Source organism: Papaver somniferum, chromosome 8 (genome assembly GCF_003573695.1).
Source record: "Papaver somniferum cultivar HN1 chromosome 8, ASM357369v1, whole genome shotgun sequence".
NCBI classification, from domain to species: domain Eukaryota; kingdom Viridiplantae; phylum Streptophyta; class Magnoliopsida; order Ranunculales; family Papaveraceae; genus Papaver; species Papaver somniferum.
Window position 1 is genome coordinate 92,922,272 of NC_039365.1, and position 18,214 is coordinate 92,940,485.

General features: G+C 35.5%; 1 protein-coding gene across 1 annotated transcript; it reads left to right on the top strand.

Moving 5' to 3' along the window:
• Nucleotides 1–12,225: 12,225 nt before the first annotated feature.
• Nucleotides 12,226–17,265, top strand: LOC113302081 (dynamin-related protein 1E-like). Its single transcript, XM_026550930.1, has 15 exons — nucleotides 12,226–12,500; nucleotides 12,631–12,694; nucleotides 12,794–12,898; nucleotides 13,063–13,164; nucleotides 13,342–13,392; nucleotides 13,474–13,535; nucleotides 13,756–13,846; nucleotides 13,947–14,011; nucleotides 14,377–14,571; nucleotides 14,649–14,768; nucleotides 14,859–14,929; nucleotides 15,590–15,815; nucleotides 16,230–16,280; nucleotides 16,369–16,737; nucleotides 16,873–17,265. Exons 1-15 carry the CDS (start codon nucleotides 12,360–12,362, stop codon nucleotides 16,996–16,998), a joined length of 1,839 nt encoding a protein of 612 aa, XP_026406715.1. The 5' UTR covers nucleotides 12,226–12,359; the 3' UTR covers nucleotides 16,999–17,265.
• Nucleotides 17,266–18,214: the final 949 nt, after the last annotated feature.

Here is an 18,214-nt window from a genome sequence, read left to right on the forward strand (position 1 = left end):
AAGGGGAAACCATCTTCAACATTTCAAAAACCAAGTTTTGGCGGGAAAGTAGGTGCAGCGAAGAATAGATTTTAGGGTTCCTGATTTGGAGGAGTTTGAGGTCGATTAAACCTCTGATTTTCATAGGATAGACTCCTTATGGGTCTAGAAATCTGATATGGGTGTTGAAATCGATTAGACTGGGCTCAATCGACGGATTTTTATCACAACAGAAAATATGGAAAGTCACGTGTGTGACCTGTTTTAGGGAATTTTAGAGAGATTAAAGTGCTGTAAACCTTCCCAAAGATTTGTATCTATCTAAGGAAGAGTTTAAAATAAAAAGGAAAGCTCAGAAACGCGTAGAAATTCTAAAACAAGAAATTGCCGCAACTTGGCCGTGAAGAGAAGGAAAGAGATTTTGGAAGATTTGGGAGAGATTTAATCGGTATTTTTGATATAAATAGATTGTTTGGGTCATATAGAAGGGGTGTCGAGAGTTTGGGGACCGGAGGAGAGCCAGAGAAGAAGAATTCAGAGTTTTATCAAACTCTGTTTCTGCTGCTGTTGCTGCTGAAGAGGAAGAACGCGAAGAACATTGACGCACGAGAAACAGTCGCAGAACAATGTCGTTGTTTAACAGCTGAAGAACATTAAGCTGTGCAGAACAGTCGTATTCTAGGGTCTTAAATTTCTGATCCTGTAACAGTTGATTAGTAACGTATATCTTCAGTGTTGCAACACCAACTGTAACGGTGACTTCTGTAACATCTATACACCGTTGCAGATCTGCTGTTTTATATATTCTCTTCAATAAAACCACCTTTTGAGCCATGATTTATTATTTTGAACCTGTTTTTGATATCAGGAGCTAAACCCCATTGCTGAGGCGATAGAGGAAGCTATTTTTTCCAACAAAAAGCGGTACAATCTATTTAATTTAATTTATTGCAATTATTATTATGATTATTTTCCTTGAACTATTATTGAATATGATTTTTATTTGAGTGATTGTGATCTATTTTGATGGAGTATGCTTAGTTTACAGACTCTTGATGCTTCATGCTTGGTATTTACAATTATTGCTTTTGAAAATCTACTTGTTGCAATAGTGAGAATCAAATTGAACAAGAAAATTGCATGAATACAAAGATTGGATTAAATCACCTTAAACTTGGAAAATAGTGGAATCTTAGCCTCAGTGTTCTTTTAATATTGATATCAACTTTGATTGAGTTTGCTATAATTTTTAGTGAGTTTTCTATTTTAATATTAGAATTTAAGTCTAATTAATATCCTTCACAAGTCTGAGAATCGAACCACTTTTACCACTATCTATAAATCACATCACAAACAGACAACACAACACAACCACTTTCCAAGATTAATATTATGGTCAATCAATTGATCAACAGTTTTCATAGAAGATGAAGCAAATTGGAAGATGGTGGTTTCTTACAACCCGGAATGTAAAGATTCAAAGCTCAGCAGGAAAATTCACTTGAGTTTCCTTACCAAGCATGATGCCTTAAAAGTAACTTCCACACCATTCCAACTTACCCTTGTTCTGCGAAGGGTGCAAGGCCATAAAGGCTAATGTTTATGCATTTTGCATGCATCACTGATCTGGGGTCCTGTCCAGTCATATGACATGCCTTGGTTTTGCACAATTATACCATTGCAATCTTTTCCCCAGCTTTCTTACTTCGCTTCGGCATTCATCTGAAAGCATGCACTAATCCTGCTCGTGCCAAGGCTGCACCGGTCAGGCTCATGCCGTTATTGGTTTGTATCATCCCTGTGATGCAAATGGCTTATGCAAGCTCCCATAACTTGCATAACAATTAGCTTTTTTCCTTGCCATGCCCAATTCATAGTTAGTGCATGCGTACCTCGTGTAGCTTGATAAGAAGTATGAGCATCCAGTGAATGGATTGCAACTACTGATAGGATTGAAATTTATATGTAAAATATCCGCAATCACACAACGTCTAATCAAGAGCAATATTTTTGGAATATTCGAGAAAAAAAATAAAATAACAAAAATTAAAATTGTACTAAAATTATACGATAATGGAGTCTGTACCTAGGGATTTCCGATATAACTCAAAACATACTTCATTGGTCTGGGAAGATAACATATTAAAATTGTTTCACTGATCCTGCGCTTCAAAATCTACAAGTCTAGATAATTATTTATCAATCGACAAACATATTCCATCAAACATTATATGGCATATCAATTTAAAAGCATAAACAATGAATGAAGCTTCTAACCAAAATATAGTGTTAAAGAATCACATATCGATTTATAAGCATACACTGTCAAAGAACCTAATCCAAGCACGGTGTATCAAATGGAAAGCATTAATGATCAATTCCACTATTTATTTAATAATTAATCAAGCAAATATGAAGAGAAATTAATAAACATTCGAATGATTTTTGGAAATCCAACCATTTTGAGTTGTAGACTTCTCTATCCAAATTACATAATATTCTCTTCACACCCACTCTATTATTGCACCAAGAAAACTCAATACCCGATTTTGGAGCATTTATCAAACCACATGAATTCAAACATTGATTAAAGTCTATCATAACTTCTCTTAATGGACACTTGCCATATTTTTTCTCATCCATACATAATACTGCATTGAAGTCTTCTATCACCATCGAGGGAAGATCATAAGAACTTATTACTTCCAACTCCTGCCACAGGGTTTTTCTATCCAAAGTAGTATTAGCACCATGAACTCCAGTAACTAGTACACCTCCAATATTCATAGTTATAGCATGTTGAGTAATGGAAATAACTTGCTAATCAGATATTGAAGCATTCCAGCATTACCATATGTTACTTTTCCTTTCTTCACTACTATTATCATTTAAAAAAAAAAACATACCTACCAATCTTAACATTTTAGCATATTTTGAAGTAACTCTCACTTTTGGTTCCACAATACAAACCAAAGAAGGACAAAATTTTTTAACTAAACATTGTAACTTGTCTTTGGCTTTATTTCTCCTTAAGACTCTGACATTCCAAAACATAACTCTCATTTAGAAAGAGGTTTGTAAATAGGAGGGATTTTCCTCCCATTATCATTTTTACTTATATTTTTAGCAGCCTGTTTTCTTGTAATAACTTTTGGTACCTCGGCCTTTTTAGGAATTTCTAATATGACTTACTTCACTGCTGGAATAACTTTAACAACATTTGTATTAGAAGACACACCAAGCTCAAGCATTTTATTTACCTTAAGAGGTGGAAATTTCTGAATAGAATCAAGTACAGACACCACCTCCTTAAGAACTTCAAATCTTCCAGAAGTTAATTCACCTTCCTCCTTATTATCCTTATGAGTTACTATCTTTGGAGTTGCAACTTCATGATGCTGCTTTGCACCAGAAACACTAACATTATTATCATCATTATCTGACTGACATAATATAAATCAAATAAGTAAATTATTATCCTCTTTATTCTTGTTTATTCTTCTATAATTTCTAGTTTCATTAAAAGCAGTTACTTTACCATCTTCCTTCTGAGCAGATTCCTTCCTTCTAACACTACATTCAGAAACAAAATGCCCAACCACCTGACAGTGATTGCAAAATTTAGGTAACTTAGGAATACGAATCCTCTGAGAAACCCCCATACTTAGTCTTGACCCATACTTTATCAGGAATCAATTTAGTAAGATCAATTTCAACTAACACACTAGCATAGTACCCTATTTCCCTTTTTAAAGTTATCTCATCCACCTTCACAGGTCTACCAATAACTCTATCAATATCTAACATAGTCTTTTGTTTCCAGTATTCAATACACAATCCTAGCAATTGACACCAAACAAAGGCAGTATAAGATTTTTGATTTTCTGGTTTAAAATTTGGTTCCCAATTACGAAGTTTCATGCTCTGCTTCTATACCTCTCAATAACCAGACCATACATGGTATTTATCTTCATTATTTCCAAGTTTGATCACAAAAAAACCTTTCTCCAAAGGTATTAATTGATAATTACCCTTAAGTCTCCATTGAGATCGAAGAGATTTTTCAACAACTTCTAAAGAAAATTTCACGAAGTCCAATCTACCTATTAAACTGAATCTTCATTCATCAATACAAATATCAATATCATCATCTGAAATACATATTTCAGGTTCATTTACACTTCGTAGATCTTCATAATTTTTCACAAAACCAAAAGGAGAATCAAAATTTCCTGATCGAAAACTATTTTCCATCGAAACTTAATTTGATGGTTTTTCAAACTAATAACGCGATTCAGACCAATTTAAAACAAGAACTAGAAAAGTCAGTATGATATCGAACACCTATCATAAATGAACGTCAAGAATTCACCTGAGATTTATTGATTAATACAAAAATCAACAACATAAGTTATTTTTTCCAACTGAGTTGATTGCCCGGTCCTCATAAATAAAAGCAAATATATTTACACAGGCTATGCAATCTGAAAATATCAAATAATGAAACAAAGATTATAAAAATAAAATTTTATCCATTCATAAATAATAGATAGTTTATTCAAATAAACCTTATACAATTCATAAATCCAAAAAAAAAAATGATGTCTATTTCCCTGGATCAAGTATTTCAGCATATGACTTAATCCTTAGTGGTGCTCTGATTGTTCACTGAGGTTTCTTCAGTGTTCAAGCTCTTAAAGCATGTCTCGAGAGGCTTGTCAGCAACCACTTCTTCTTTTTCAAGCTTTTCAACTTGTTCCTTCATGTCTACAAGCTCAACTTTTGTCTCTTCAATTCTTTCCTTTAGCCAATCTTGATTTCGAACCATTGTTATGAGATTAGTTTTTAGTTCTTCGAAACCATTGATAAAGTTTATCATACTATCAGTAGGTATCCACTTGGTTTCTTTCGGATATTGAAAGTTGAAAGCCAAAAGACATGATTCATCTTGGGATCCATTAGAACTATCAGATTCGTAATCAGATATGATCTTATTCTTCCTTTCTGTACCAATTCCCGGATAATTCTTAACTTTAAGAGCTTCCTCCTTATCAGCGTTTGTAATACTGCGAGTTATTGGAGGAATGCTCAAAGATTTAAATAATAATTAATCAGGGTTTCTTAATACAAGCAAGAGAGATTTTTTCTTGAAAGAAAAAACTTTCAGACCGTAAATACCCAGAGACTTCCGTAAATATACAGAGTATATATTTTATTTCCCTATTGTCCGAAACACTCATGCTGAAAGTTTATATGATGAAAATCAAGATCCGAAAATCTTAAGTAAACCCTAATTTTGGAAGGATAGTGATAAAGATGAACATTTTTTAGACAAAATGGATTCGCAGTTACCAAAAAATTGTCATAAATATTTTCTGATATTTACAAACACATAAGAAAATTGTGCTCTCGTTTATGTACTTCCTCATTCAGAAATTATGAGCACAAATCTGGATGAGGGTGCACAAACTCCGTACAACTAAGTTGTATCAAAGTAAGCCTTGTCATGCTTACAACGAGTATCAGAACCATCGTTCATGTTTCTCTTTGGAGATTTCTGCCCAAAGTGTCTCCCAGAAATTTGATCCTTCCTTGTAATCATGTGGAGAAAATGGACTGATATGAGAATCTTCAGGGATAGACAAATCTCTTTAGTTATGCTAATGAGATTTTCATATGATCTTCTCATTTTAAGGATTTCTTTGTAATTCACATCAGTTTGATCATCATAAATAATTGAGGGATTTTTCCGAATCCGATTCTGATTGTTTTTCTTAGCATAAAGTATCTTCTTTCCTTTATTCTAGTAATGTTCAGTAGGAAAACTACCTTCATGTGAGTGGAGAATGTTCCAACATGATTGAGGTGGAATCTTTTTCCAAAAGTGATTATCAACTCTTTCATCGCCTTTTGAGTTGATTTCATCTGTTTGGGGTATATTCTGTCTTTTTATTGAGGAATGATATTTCAGTCTTTAAGATAAGATACTTCTTTTAACACTTTTACAACCGTATTTTGTAGAAGCACAAGTTTCTTGTCAAGTGAATAAAAGCTAAATTCCTTATGATCCTTTTCACGAAACCGATTCAAAGTTTCCCTTGAACTATATTTCGTTTGATCATTAGTAGATGTAGAAAGAGGTTTTTCAGTCTCTACTGACTTGATGTAGTTAGGTATACTACCTTCATCATCATGATTTGTTTCAAATGTGATTAAACAAGTATTGTCATCACGATTTGTAAAAGCCGAGGAGGGACTTTTGGTTTCTTCACAACAGAATCATTAATCAGAGTCTTTGACTAAACCCTTTGTTATTGAGTAAAAGTTTTTTCAAGAGCTTCTACTTTGACAGTAAGATCCATATTCTCTTTGGTTAGAATATTTAGTTGTATGTCTTTTTCTATGATCTCTTGTCTAAGAAGATTAGATTTTATCTTTAATAATAGTATTCTAGTAGACAGAGATCTATTAGGCTTTAGGAGTTTTACCAACAATTTTCCAGCACCTTCTTTGACATCAGAGTTGGTATAAAATGTATTATTTATCGCCTTAACTCCTGGATCATGAGTTAGCGATGTCGTAACATTCTTAACTTTTGAGTACTCGCAATATTGCAAGACGTTAACTGAATCAGTCATTGTTTCAAATCTTATAGGTTGGATCGCACCAACATAGATTGTTAAATCTTTTCGTCTTTGCATGCTATGATACCAATTGAAAAGACGAGGGTAGCCAAATACACCACAATTTTTTAAATATCAACCTATAAGTCCTTCACCAAGTATGATCATATATGGATAGAGTCGAGGCAATACAATAACTTCGGTACACATTTTATGTGGTCGTCTATGGATACGAGATCGAGATAATACAACAACAAGATCACCTGTGTGATTGACTATGCAATCAAGATATAGACAATACGATAACAAAGTGTTCGCTTGATAATAGGTACGATATTAAACCGAAACACTAAAGGATCAATATCAAGTAACCAAGATTAACGTATGTGTGTAATTACTTAATGATAATAACAATTATAATGCGGAAAACAAAGTAAATGACACAATAAGGTTTTGTTAACGAGGAAACCGAAAATGCATAAAAAACCCGAGACCTAGTCCAATTTTGAATACTCCCATAATTAAGTCGTTATACAAAATCTAATACCAACTTCATGTAGTTGAGACCAAGTAGACTACCCCTAGCCGCTTAGTTTCCTCAGTATCCCTACACCTTCGACTTTTATAGTCACGCACTTGAATCACCAATCCCTTTGATCGTATTCCAAACATTAAAGGATAAATCTGTTTGGTAACCACTCTATTCAATCTTGGTAATAAGATATTATGAGTCGTTGACAAAGGCTTTTATGTCTAATAAACTCCTTTGTTTGGTTAGATCAACCTAAACTTTGATTACCTAAATAACCAAGCTCTAGATTTTCAATCAATCAATATAGATCTCAAAGGGAAAATATTACGTGATGCCGATCTCAGGCAACTAGCCAATAAAGTCTATCAAAGATAAACACGATTCTAGTTGGATCCCATCCGATCAAGTTTTATGCACACAATTCACAAGATACGAAAACTAATAATAAAAACTTCATCGACTTCAGATCTTCGTTTATCTTCAATAATAACCACACAACACCACTTGAATCCTCTTGTGATCAATCACACATAACGAAGTCTGTTAACAATTGATTATCACAAGATGTCTTTAGATCCAAAAATGGTTCTAAAGATCCCGTCAATACTTTGATCTAGTTTGAGTGAGCCTTATATCAGAAGAGAAGGTTCTCAATAATAAACAAACTAGGTGCAATCGAAGTTTCAATAACCATTAGTCAATCAAATCAACAATCGAAAACTACAATAAAAATGCAATTATCTAGTTTCCCACCAACGGTACTCGTAGAGCTTCTTGATTCCACATAAGTCTTTAAATGAGCGGTCGTAAGAGATTTCGCTTAATTAGGGTTCCTTCCTATCTAAATAGACGACTCCACCAGAAACGACAAGAATGAAGTTTGTCAGGCTCTTAGGATAGTTTGCAAGAAATGCATATTCAAGTATAGACCAAGGTTGTTTGGACAACAAGGAAATTCCAAAACATTCACATTAAATCACCTAATTTCGTTTTTCCTATTTCCAATTAATTACCAAACCATATTTCCGAAAACTCCCTTAGAAAACTTTTATTATTAGTCTAGCACATTAACTAATAATATTTTCCAAATGATATGCTTTAATTGCTGGTAATTAAAACATATATCATAATTAAATGCTTTTCAATTTTTCGGACCTAGGATCGCCTTGAGTATCAAGGAATATCTTTGAACAATTAATGATAAGAGTTATGTACATGTTCAAATAATGTCGACATCTAGAAGTTTCTCAGCAAACCCTAATTCCAAGCTTCACACAAAACATACGTGAATATTGGAAACTCGGTTTTGCTCCTTGGGATCGGTTATACCAACCTCACAATGTAAGTTGTGATCGGTTATACCATGCTTCCCAAAACAGGTTGTGACTGATTACACCTTGCTTCCCATAGGTATCTTGTGACCGGTTACACCTTACTTCCCTAGTTAGCTTGTGATCGGTTACACCTTGGTTCGCGGAGATACTTGTGACCGATTACAACTAACTTCCCAATGTATCCTGTGACGAGTTACACCATGTTTCATAAAGTAGCTTGTGACCGTTTACAACATGCTACATAGTATAGGCTATGACCAGTTATACCTCAAATCTCACCAAGTTCAGACAGGTTCTACTTTATCATCTTATATTGGTCATTCAAAAGGAATTCAATAAAGAACCTGGCCAATCATGATTTCCTTTCAATTATGAAACAAGTTCATATATCTAATTCCTTTAAACAAATGTTATGAAACATTGTTTCCTAGGGGTGAAATCATACATATATCTTACACATACTCAAGAGACTATATACAAATATTATGTTGATGTCGTATTTACGAAGTTCCAAAAGATAAACGTTTATATTTCGTAACCCAATGATATGACCAAGTCTAACCACTAGAGTATTATTTATATACAGCTTCACATGTTATGTTTTCAATAAAATCCGACTCGAAAGATACGTTAGGAATAGAAACATGATCAAGTCAATATTATTAACCTCAAGTGAAAGGATGATGTCCTTGTTGTAGTCATTACTTCTTCACATTCTTCAGGTCTTCGGAGTAATATTTGTACGTCTCAACATTCCTAGAATTTCTAGTCAAACCTAAACGAAGTTGACTCTAGTATTTAATCAAGCAACTCTAGATGCGTTTTGATACTAAAATATGACAACCAAACTTGACATACCAACGCTTGGTGGGTTCAACCGAGCTAGGCTCTAACACCATCTACGCTTTCCATCACTTTGAATAATCCGTAGGGAATTAAAAACCTCTAATGTGTTGCACACTATTGTTTAATCGTCCAAATACCAGGCATGGATATCAAACGTACAAAAAGAAGTTATTTTCTGAACCAATGGGTGCAGTGCAATAGCAAAGAGTAATAGCTCGAGCGGATCTCCCTGTTGTACTCCCTGAGCAGAGGACAGTGTGGTGTTACTGTAGTTTAGTCATGCATGCTGGGTTAGTATATCAGAACTCGACCCACTCGGATACGGAGGCGTACCTATTTTTCACTTCCTGTATGATGATTGATCTGTCGACAAGACTGAATTAAAGGCGTTAGGGAAGTCTATTGGTAGCATAAACATGTTGTCTTGATCGTTTTTGGATTTCAAAGTCTATTAACAAAATGCAATATGGCCTCACCGCCACATGGGATGCCAACACCCACCCAAATAACCTGTCATATCTTTGTCAACGGAAGCTGCAGTTAGGTTAGATACCAACCTCCTCCATATTGTTCCTACGACAATTGGTCGTACGCCACCATCAAGTTTTAATTAGGGGTGCACTTGCGATGAATTCATTTAGAGTTGTAGGGTATTGGCAAACAAGCAACATATTTACTACATTGGTAATTGAGATGAGAAGGTCATCTGTAACGGCAGCAGCAGGCCCACTGAAAAAACTGCGGAGATGCTGCGCTCGCAAACCGTCTCTAACATTGAGCGTTCCCTTGGGAAAACTCTTCAAAACAACCAACACCGTACTAGTATTAACTGAAATAGCTGCATCAACAACTGTCTCTGAAGGTATGTGTGGTGGTGGAGCACCTAGGTGTTTCTGCCGCAAGTCAATTAAGGTGTCATAATTAAATGGGTCTAAGCCACCAGAAGAGAGGACGCGAATTGCGGTTTTGTAATGACCGCAACTCAACTTCTTTTTACATCCTTGCAATTTGGCGTCCTTTTTATTTTTCTTGTGTTGCTTGGCCGAATGTGTGGGGTTTGATACTTCTAGCAACTTCTAAGCCATGGATACACACCCATTGGGTTATCGCTACTTCATAAGGATTAATTAATGAAAGCTATCTGCAATCTCTTCTGGTACCAGAATGTTCTTCTAAGGTACACTTAGGGGTGTAAAAATTCAGTATGCATACTGGTAAGAGAAGGAGTAATATCCATGTCGATAAATCAGCAGGGTTATGTATTACCTTATCAAGTGCGGGTTTAAGGGTTTGTGAGAAGTTACAGATATATCATATTTAGTTTCTAAAATTTATGTCACTGATCCACTGGGTTGTGGTTTTTTAATGCCATGGATTAGAGAACCAGCACCGCTTCCGTTGAATAGTCCTGGCGTAATGTCTCCATCATGGAGGCGACAAGGTCTCCTCCATACATGAAGGTGCATGCATTGAACACACAACCACATTTGCAGGTGAGCCAATACCCTCTCCCAAACACAAAAAAATATCCATATGACGGTGAATTCTTTCCCTTCAATTTTCTTTGGCTTCTTCATTTGGAAAGTGCTTACCATTTAAATGACTAAAGGAAGAACTGCGCGCAAATCCTCTACCTCTAATACCATCATGGCAATTATAAAATTGTTTGAAAGGACAATGAAAATTATCCCCTTGAGACACTGGTACTGATTGGTGTGATTTGATGGGAGACTCGATGATGAAAGTAAGATGGACGCGTTACCTGCCGGTGTTAAACGTTTGCGATGATTTGAAGATGAAGAAGAACGTATTCTAGGCATGTCAAAAACCTAGAGGATGCAACTGCTTATAACTGCTTGCCAGACACACAAAAATTACACTAAAAAGATGGCAGAAGAGCATCCTCCGATCATAAGAAGTTCGATAATAATACAGAAGTAAAAGAGAGAAAAAGATGAAAAAAGTTATAACTGCTTATTTTATTATTGTAATTGCTATTTATTTTCTCAAAAGAAAAAATGAAAAAAATAAAGGAACAAAATATAAATTAGAAATATAATGATAGGTAGGAGTATACATTAATCCAGGGTAAAATTTGTCATTATATTAAAATAACAAGGTTTAAATAAAGAATTAACTAAATCAACAAAAAATCTTGGTGAACCGCCAAAACAAACACCATAAAAACCGCCTCTTAAAATCCTTTATGTGCTGGCCCTACAAAACCAACCCCCCTGTAAATTCCCTGATATGTGGTCTATTTTTTTGTGAGCGAGTGGACGGTTTTTAACGTGTTTGTATTATTGATTATGTGGATCCATGGTTTATGCCTTTCTAGCTTTTAAAGCTAGTGCTAAGTAGCTTTTACAAACAGACGTAAAACAAATATGCTTATTTATAAAAGTATTTTCATTTTTCTTATAAAAAACGATATTTAATTTCTTTTTTTGTTACAATTCTATTACAAAGTGCTTTTAATATGAAAAAAAGGAAACGGGGCACAAACAACATCAACATAATTGATTAAAATGAAACAAAGTGAAATGAGATCGAGCTTTCCAGCTTTGAATTTCAAACCAAAACAAAAACAATAAAGTGGACCCTAGTATAACGGTCGGCTCCTATGGATAACACTCCTCCACCGTCTTTATTCGTCAAAATCACGAAGCGAACCAATTTCGATCTGAACGACCACAGTAACGTGGCAATAAATAAGCCGACAAACATTTCTTACCAAAGCTCTCGAGCAAAAAAAAAATTACTAAAAAAAAGAAAAAAATAGCAATCCATACATCCCAAGTCCCTCTAGAGCTGAACATGTGATCTCTAGGAAATTGAACGACCAAGATCGTATCAATGTATATATTTTGACTATGGTCAAAATATATATTATACTATAGGGCAGACGAATTCCAGAAGAATAATAATCCCCATTCCAAGATTTTTCAAACTTCTCCAGCCCAGGGTTTCGTTTCTTCCTATTTCTCCTCTCTCTCAGAGTTCTGACAGTTTAGAAATTTTAGGGTTTAGTAAGAAAAAAATAAGATGGCAACAAGTATGGAGAGTTTAATCGGTTTAGTAAACAGAATACAAAGAGCTTGCACTGTTCTTGGTGATTACGGTGGTGATAACGCTTTACCTACTCTTTGGGAAGCTCTTCCTTCTGTTGCTGTTGTTGGCGGACAAGTAAAATCACTCTTCTCTTTGTTTCTTTCATTTGATCTCTTAGTTTTAGTATTTTTATTAATTATTTAGTTTTTGTTTTTTGTGGATTTTGATTGTCTAAGTATATAATTTGATGATTATGTGTAAACAGAGTTCTGGAAAATCTTCAGTTCTGGAGAGTATTGTTGGACGTGATTTTCTACCTAGAGGATCTGGTTAGGATTTCTTTATGATTTTCTATTTTTTGTTTAATTTTTTATTGTTAGTATAATTTTAAAGTGTTTTTGTGTATGTGTTGTTTTCTGTTGTTGAAGGGATTGTTACTAGGAGGCCATTAGTTTTGCAGCTACACAAAATTGACGATGGAACTGAGTATGCGGAATTTCTTCATTTACCTAAGAGGAGGTTCACCGACTTTGGTATGTATCACTATATTGTTCTGGTTTTGCTGTTTTAGATGAGCATTTTAGTTGTTATTTGTGATTTGCAAGGATAAATTTCTGTCTAGGAGAAGATTTAGCATGCAGTTTAAGTTGTGGGTCATGTAGGAGTTGTAATTTGACTGTTTTATCTGGTTTTGCAGCCATGGTGCGAAAAGAAATTCAAGACGAAACTGATAGAATTACAGGGAAATCCAAAGAGATATCACCTGTTCCTATTCATCTTAGTATTTACTCCCCAAATGGTGTGTGTGTGTGTAACACTAATCTTACTGAATTATTACTTTCTATTATATTTGGTTTAAGTTCTAAGTGTTTATCCAGCTAAAAACTTGGGTTTTTGATTTCTAGATTATGTTTAACAACAGTCAAAACCTCACCTGTCTTATATTAATTGTTTATTTCATTGTTGTTTCCGGCAGTTGTTAATTTGACAATGATAGATCTACCTGGTCTCACTAAGGTTGCCATAGGTAAATATTTACAGTTCCTTCCATGGTGCTGAGCTTTGAATATGTACTTAAAAACTTATGAAATGAGGTTGTTTTTTGCAGAGGGACAACCACAATCTATTGTCGAAGATATTGAAAACATGGTTCGCTCTTATGTAGAGAAGGTATGGAAAATTTTAAAAACATCTTCTGTTCTTATATGCTCCGTATTGATTGGTGAATATTGATAAATGAGTAAGCTAATGTAGTTGATTTGCTTCTCTGGTGTTTACTGAGCTTTTATGTTTGTTTTTCATCGGTTTTGACTTTTAAGCCTTATTTTTACTGTTTTTGGGTGGAAATAATATTTGCTTTCTTGTTCGCACATAATGTGCTTGTTTGTAGCCAAACAGCATCATACTAGCAATATCTCCAGCAAATCAAGATATAGCAACATCTGATGCTATTAAACTCGCTAAAGAAGTTGATCCGCTAGGTACATCTTTCTAAGAGTTGGTTAAAAAAGAAGAGCCAAACCCTTAATCAATCTTATGCTGTGTTCCTGTAATCTTTGAAACTGTTTGTACCTTGCTTAGGTGAAAGAACATTTGGTGTGCTGACCAAGCTAGATTTGATGGACAAGGGAACAAATGCAATTGAGGTAAGTTTTTTATGTTTTCAGTGTGTTAATCATGGGCTATTGGTAATTGTAATTCTCTATTTTGACCATCATTCCATGCTTACTCTTCTTTCTGTAATCTAGCGAACACCATGCTTGATGCCAACACTATAACACAGTTAGGCTTATACAATTGCTCAAGTAGAATCCTTTTTCCTTCTTGCGTTGTATATAAAATGTTAAAGGAAAGGAGAGTTCTCATATACAATACGAAGGGTTAATTTCATTGGCTAGCTTAACCATTTGGATTAAGTGAAGAATTTTGATGGAACAAAGTAGCAACTAATGTACTTAGTACCACAATTCAATTTTCACATGCTAGCTAAACTGTTTCTGTTTGCATGAAGGTTCTCGAAGGACGATCATATAGGCTGCAGCATCCTTGGGTTGGAATTGTTAACCGTTCTCAAGCTGATATCAATAAAAATGTTGATATGATTGTTGCACGACGTAGAGAGCGTGAATATTTTGCAACTAGTCCTGATTATGGACACCTAGCGCATAAGATGGGTTCAGAATACCTTGCTAAATTACTCTCACAGGTATATTTGTCTCATCCATACCTCAAAAGCAGAGACATTTTCCTGAGTTCTAGTTCTAATGAAGGGATGTGTTTCAGCACTTGGAGTCTGTTATCAGAACACAAATACCAGGTATAGCATCATTGATCAACAAATCTATTGAGGAACTTGAAGGAGAGATGGACCACCTTGGCAGGCCTGTTGCTGTCGACGCCGGGGTAAGGATCTTATACAGTTCTCTTTGTTTGTTAGTTGGAACAACCAGAGGTTACTTTTGTTATCGTTAATAATGCTCTTGCACATTGCAGGCCCAGTTGTACACCATCTTAGAACTTTGCCGTGCCTTTGACCGGATCTTCAAGGAGCATCTGGATGGAGGGTAAGGACTAAGAAATCATACTAGGCGAGTCAGCATTTGGTTCTTTATGCCCTAAGACACTAAGAGAAAAGATTCACCATAACTGCAACTTAAAGAGCACCAGGAACTATGAAACGGCAATATCTTTTTATTTGAAGGGTGGGATCAAAGATCTCATGCATGCTATATCTCTGTATTCTGATTTAGTGATGATTTTTCTCTTCTTGATAGCAAAAGAAGAAATGGCGTTAACTTAACCAGAGGTTGCACCTTACAAGACCATCCTTTGCCTCCTTACTTAACAGACCCAATATACTTAGCAAGACAGTCTACCACTTACACGACCTATTTACGTGATGACACACATATGCTGGACACTTGGATGATATAGATTTACATGCCCATATAAAAATTGGTATACCACTTTACACTTGGAAAACTGTTAGAAATAACTCTTTTAACTGAAGCCCAGTCACCTATAAAACAAACATTCTGCAGCTTCGTCGTTTTCGCTTCACTTTGTTCTGCGTCCAAGGCTGTGGAGGGAACACAATTGCCACCACTGAGCTTCCTGTGTCATCACGAATTATTAGCCAGCACAGACTTCAAAGTAATGCACGAAAAAAATAGTCCAAGTTTTTACACAGAATTTTTATTCCTTCTTAAATTTTTATTCCACAGGAGACGTGGTGGAGATCGTATATATGGAGTATTTGACAATCAGCTTCCTGCTGCATTGAGGAAGCTGCCGTTTGACCGACATCTATCGTTGGATAATGTGAGGAAAGTTGTTTCGCAGGCAGATGGTTATCAACCCCATCTGATTGCTCCGGAGCAAGGTTACAGGCGTCTCATTGAAGGGGCTCTCAATTATTTTAGAGGGCCAGCTGAAGCTTCTGTAGATGCTGTTAGTATTTTTGACACATTCCTATTTTTTTTTTCTTTCTGTTTGTATTGTTATCCTAGGCATTTGTTTTATGTAACATCTAGATCTGTGCTCCAAGATATTTTTGTTTTAAGAACCAGCCCCGTAAGAAACGAGTTTAGAACCAGCCCATACTGTGTTATATCCTAGTTCTTGGTTGTTATTGCTTTTGACGGGATCTCAGATATTTGGACAGTATTATAACTATTTTTAGGACCCATTTTCGATTGTAGACCAACTGAGTTAGTTCTGATGGAGTTCAATAGATGTCATTGTGGGGGAGAATAGTTTAGCTGCTGCATGAATATTTTAACCTAACCCCGGTCCAAGGAATGAAAATCTGTATGAAGAATTAAAATAATGATGGTTCTCTTATTAACCTTCAACATTTTGTAGGTACATAACGTACTCATGGACCTTGTCAGAAAGTCAATCGGAGAAACACAGGTGAGATAATTAATATATTTAGTGAACTCCAATGTATGCATTTATGTATTGAGCAACAGTAAACCCAAATAATTTCCAAATGATGCAGGAGTTGAGGCGTTTCCCAACACTTCAATCTGAAATAGCTGCAGCATCATATGAAGCCTTAGAAAGGTTCCGGGAGGAGGGTAGGAAAACAACCTTGCGATTGGTGGATATGGAATCCTCCTATCTGACTGTGGATTTCTTCAGGAGACTCCCTCAGGATGTGGAGAAGGGGGGGAACCCAGCTGCTTCCACTGTGGATAGGTACACAGAGGGTCACTTCAGGAGGATTGGATCAAATGTCTCCTCATATGTGGGTATGGTGTCTGATACTCTCAAGACCAATATCCCTAAAGCAGTTGTGTATTGTCAAGTAAGGGAAGCAAAGATGTCTTTACTCAATCACTTCTATACACAAGTGGGCAGAAAAGAGGTATTAATACCAGCTGGCGACCTTTCCCTTTTCCTTGTTTGCTTTTATGTTGAACTGGTCACCACAGTTCAGCGACTGCATTCTTTCAATATGCCGTGTAATTTGGTTTAACTGGTTTGTCTGATTGATTCACAGGGTAAACAGCTAGCGCAACTATTGGATGAAGACCCTGCTTTGATGGAAAGGAGGCAGCAGTGCGCCAAGAGGCTGGAATTATACAAGTCAGCAAGGGACGAGATCGATTCGGTGGCATGGGCGTGATAAGATCAAACAATTTTTAAATCAAATATAGCCCTCGGTATATTTTATCTAGTTTGTGATATGGATTACTGGATCGCTCAAAGATTGTATTCTCTATTCTTTCTGTCATCAGCTTTTTGACGAGGCCAAGTGTTTGTATATTCTTTTTAAAAAAATTCTGATGTCAGGTTGTAAAAATGCCTCAGCTGTTTTTCCATGTCAATATCAGTATTCGGAGACTGGTTTTATTTTAGTATAAGCATTGATAATTTTAGTTCCAACTTTTAAGACATACAATTGAGTCTGAAGTGGGAAGGTGAATTGGAAAGAGTACGGTGCAGGCAAAAAAAAGGAAAAAAGATGGTGTAACCAAGACTTCCTTGTTGGAACACAACGGTAGATGTATGAATATATGGACTGGTAGTGGTGGGAATCAGATGTCAACTTTGGAGATGCCCTGGCCGCGTGAAACTTAGCTAGTAGACATTCACATTAAAACTTGGTGGGTATTTCTAGAGGGTCATGGAAATAGAGGTGTATATATAAGAAAACATTAATAGCGTGTTCGGTTCAAGATTTTCAACGCCATGGAATTGAATTATGGGGTAATCTAATTCCTAGAATTGAATTCCAAAGAATTGATTCCTTAATCAAAAAAGTTGTGTTTGGTTGGGATAATTCAATTACAATTCCAAAGAATTGATTCCTTAATCAAAAAAGTTGTGTTTGGTTGGGATAATTCAATTACATGGTAATAGATTTTGAAAAATGACTTAAATACCTTACCAGGAGGAGAAAGCTAGAGCATTGTATGCAGAAATTGTTGCTAGAAACACAACAAAAGTGGCACAAATCTGCAACAAAATGGTCACAAATACTGAACTCATAGAAGTGGAAGATACAATTGAGAATACAATGAAGTGACAGCAAAAGATGGAGATGTAGAAATATACGAAGATGCAGTTAATTTGGCTTCAGATGGTCTCAATGGATATTAAAATTTTAAACTGGAACATGAGATGATTAACTGCAATTGACAAGATGGATGCATTGAAAGACTTAGTCAAAAAATCAGACCAAATGTAATGTTGATTCAAGAAACACACATGATGAAGATGAATGATTGGTGGGTGAAGAATATATGGGGTAATGAGCAACACAAATGGAGAGACATACCTTATCAAGGTCTCTCTGGTGGATTATTAACAATATGGGATGATACTATTTTTGAATGTGT

Excerpts from the sequence above, each read along its gene's own strand:
- LOC113302081 (XM_026550930.1), top strand. The coding sequence starts at position 12,360 with ATGGCAACAAGTATGGAGAGTTTAATCGGTTTAGTAAACAGAATACAA. Across the intron at positions 12,899-13,062 it reads GAGGAGGTTCACCGACTTTG|CCATGGTGCGAAAAGAAATT; the intron begins GTATGTATCACT and ends CTGGTTTTGCAG. Across the intron at positions 13,536-13,755 it reads TTCGCTCTTATGTAGAGAAG|CCAAACAGCATCATACTAGC; the intron begins GTATGGAAAATT and ends GCTTGTTTGTAG.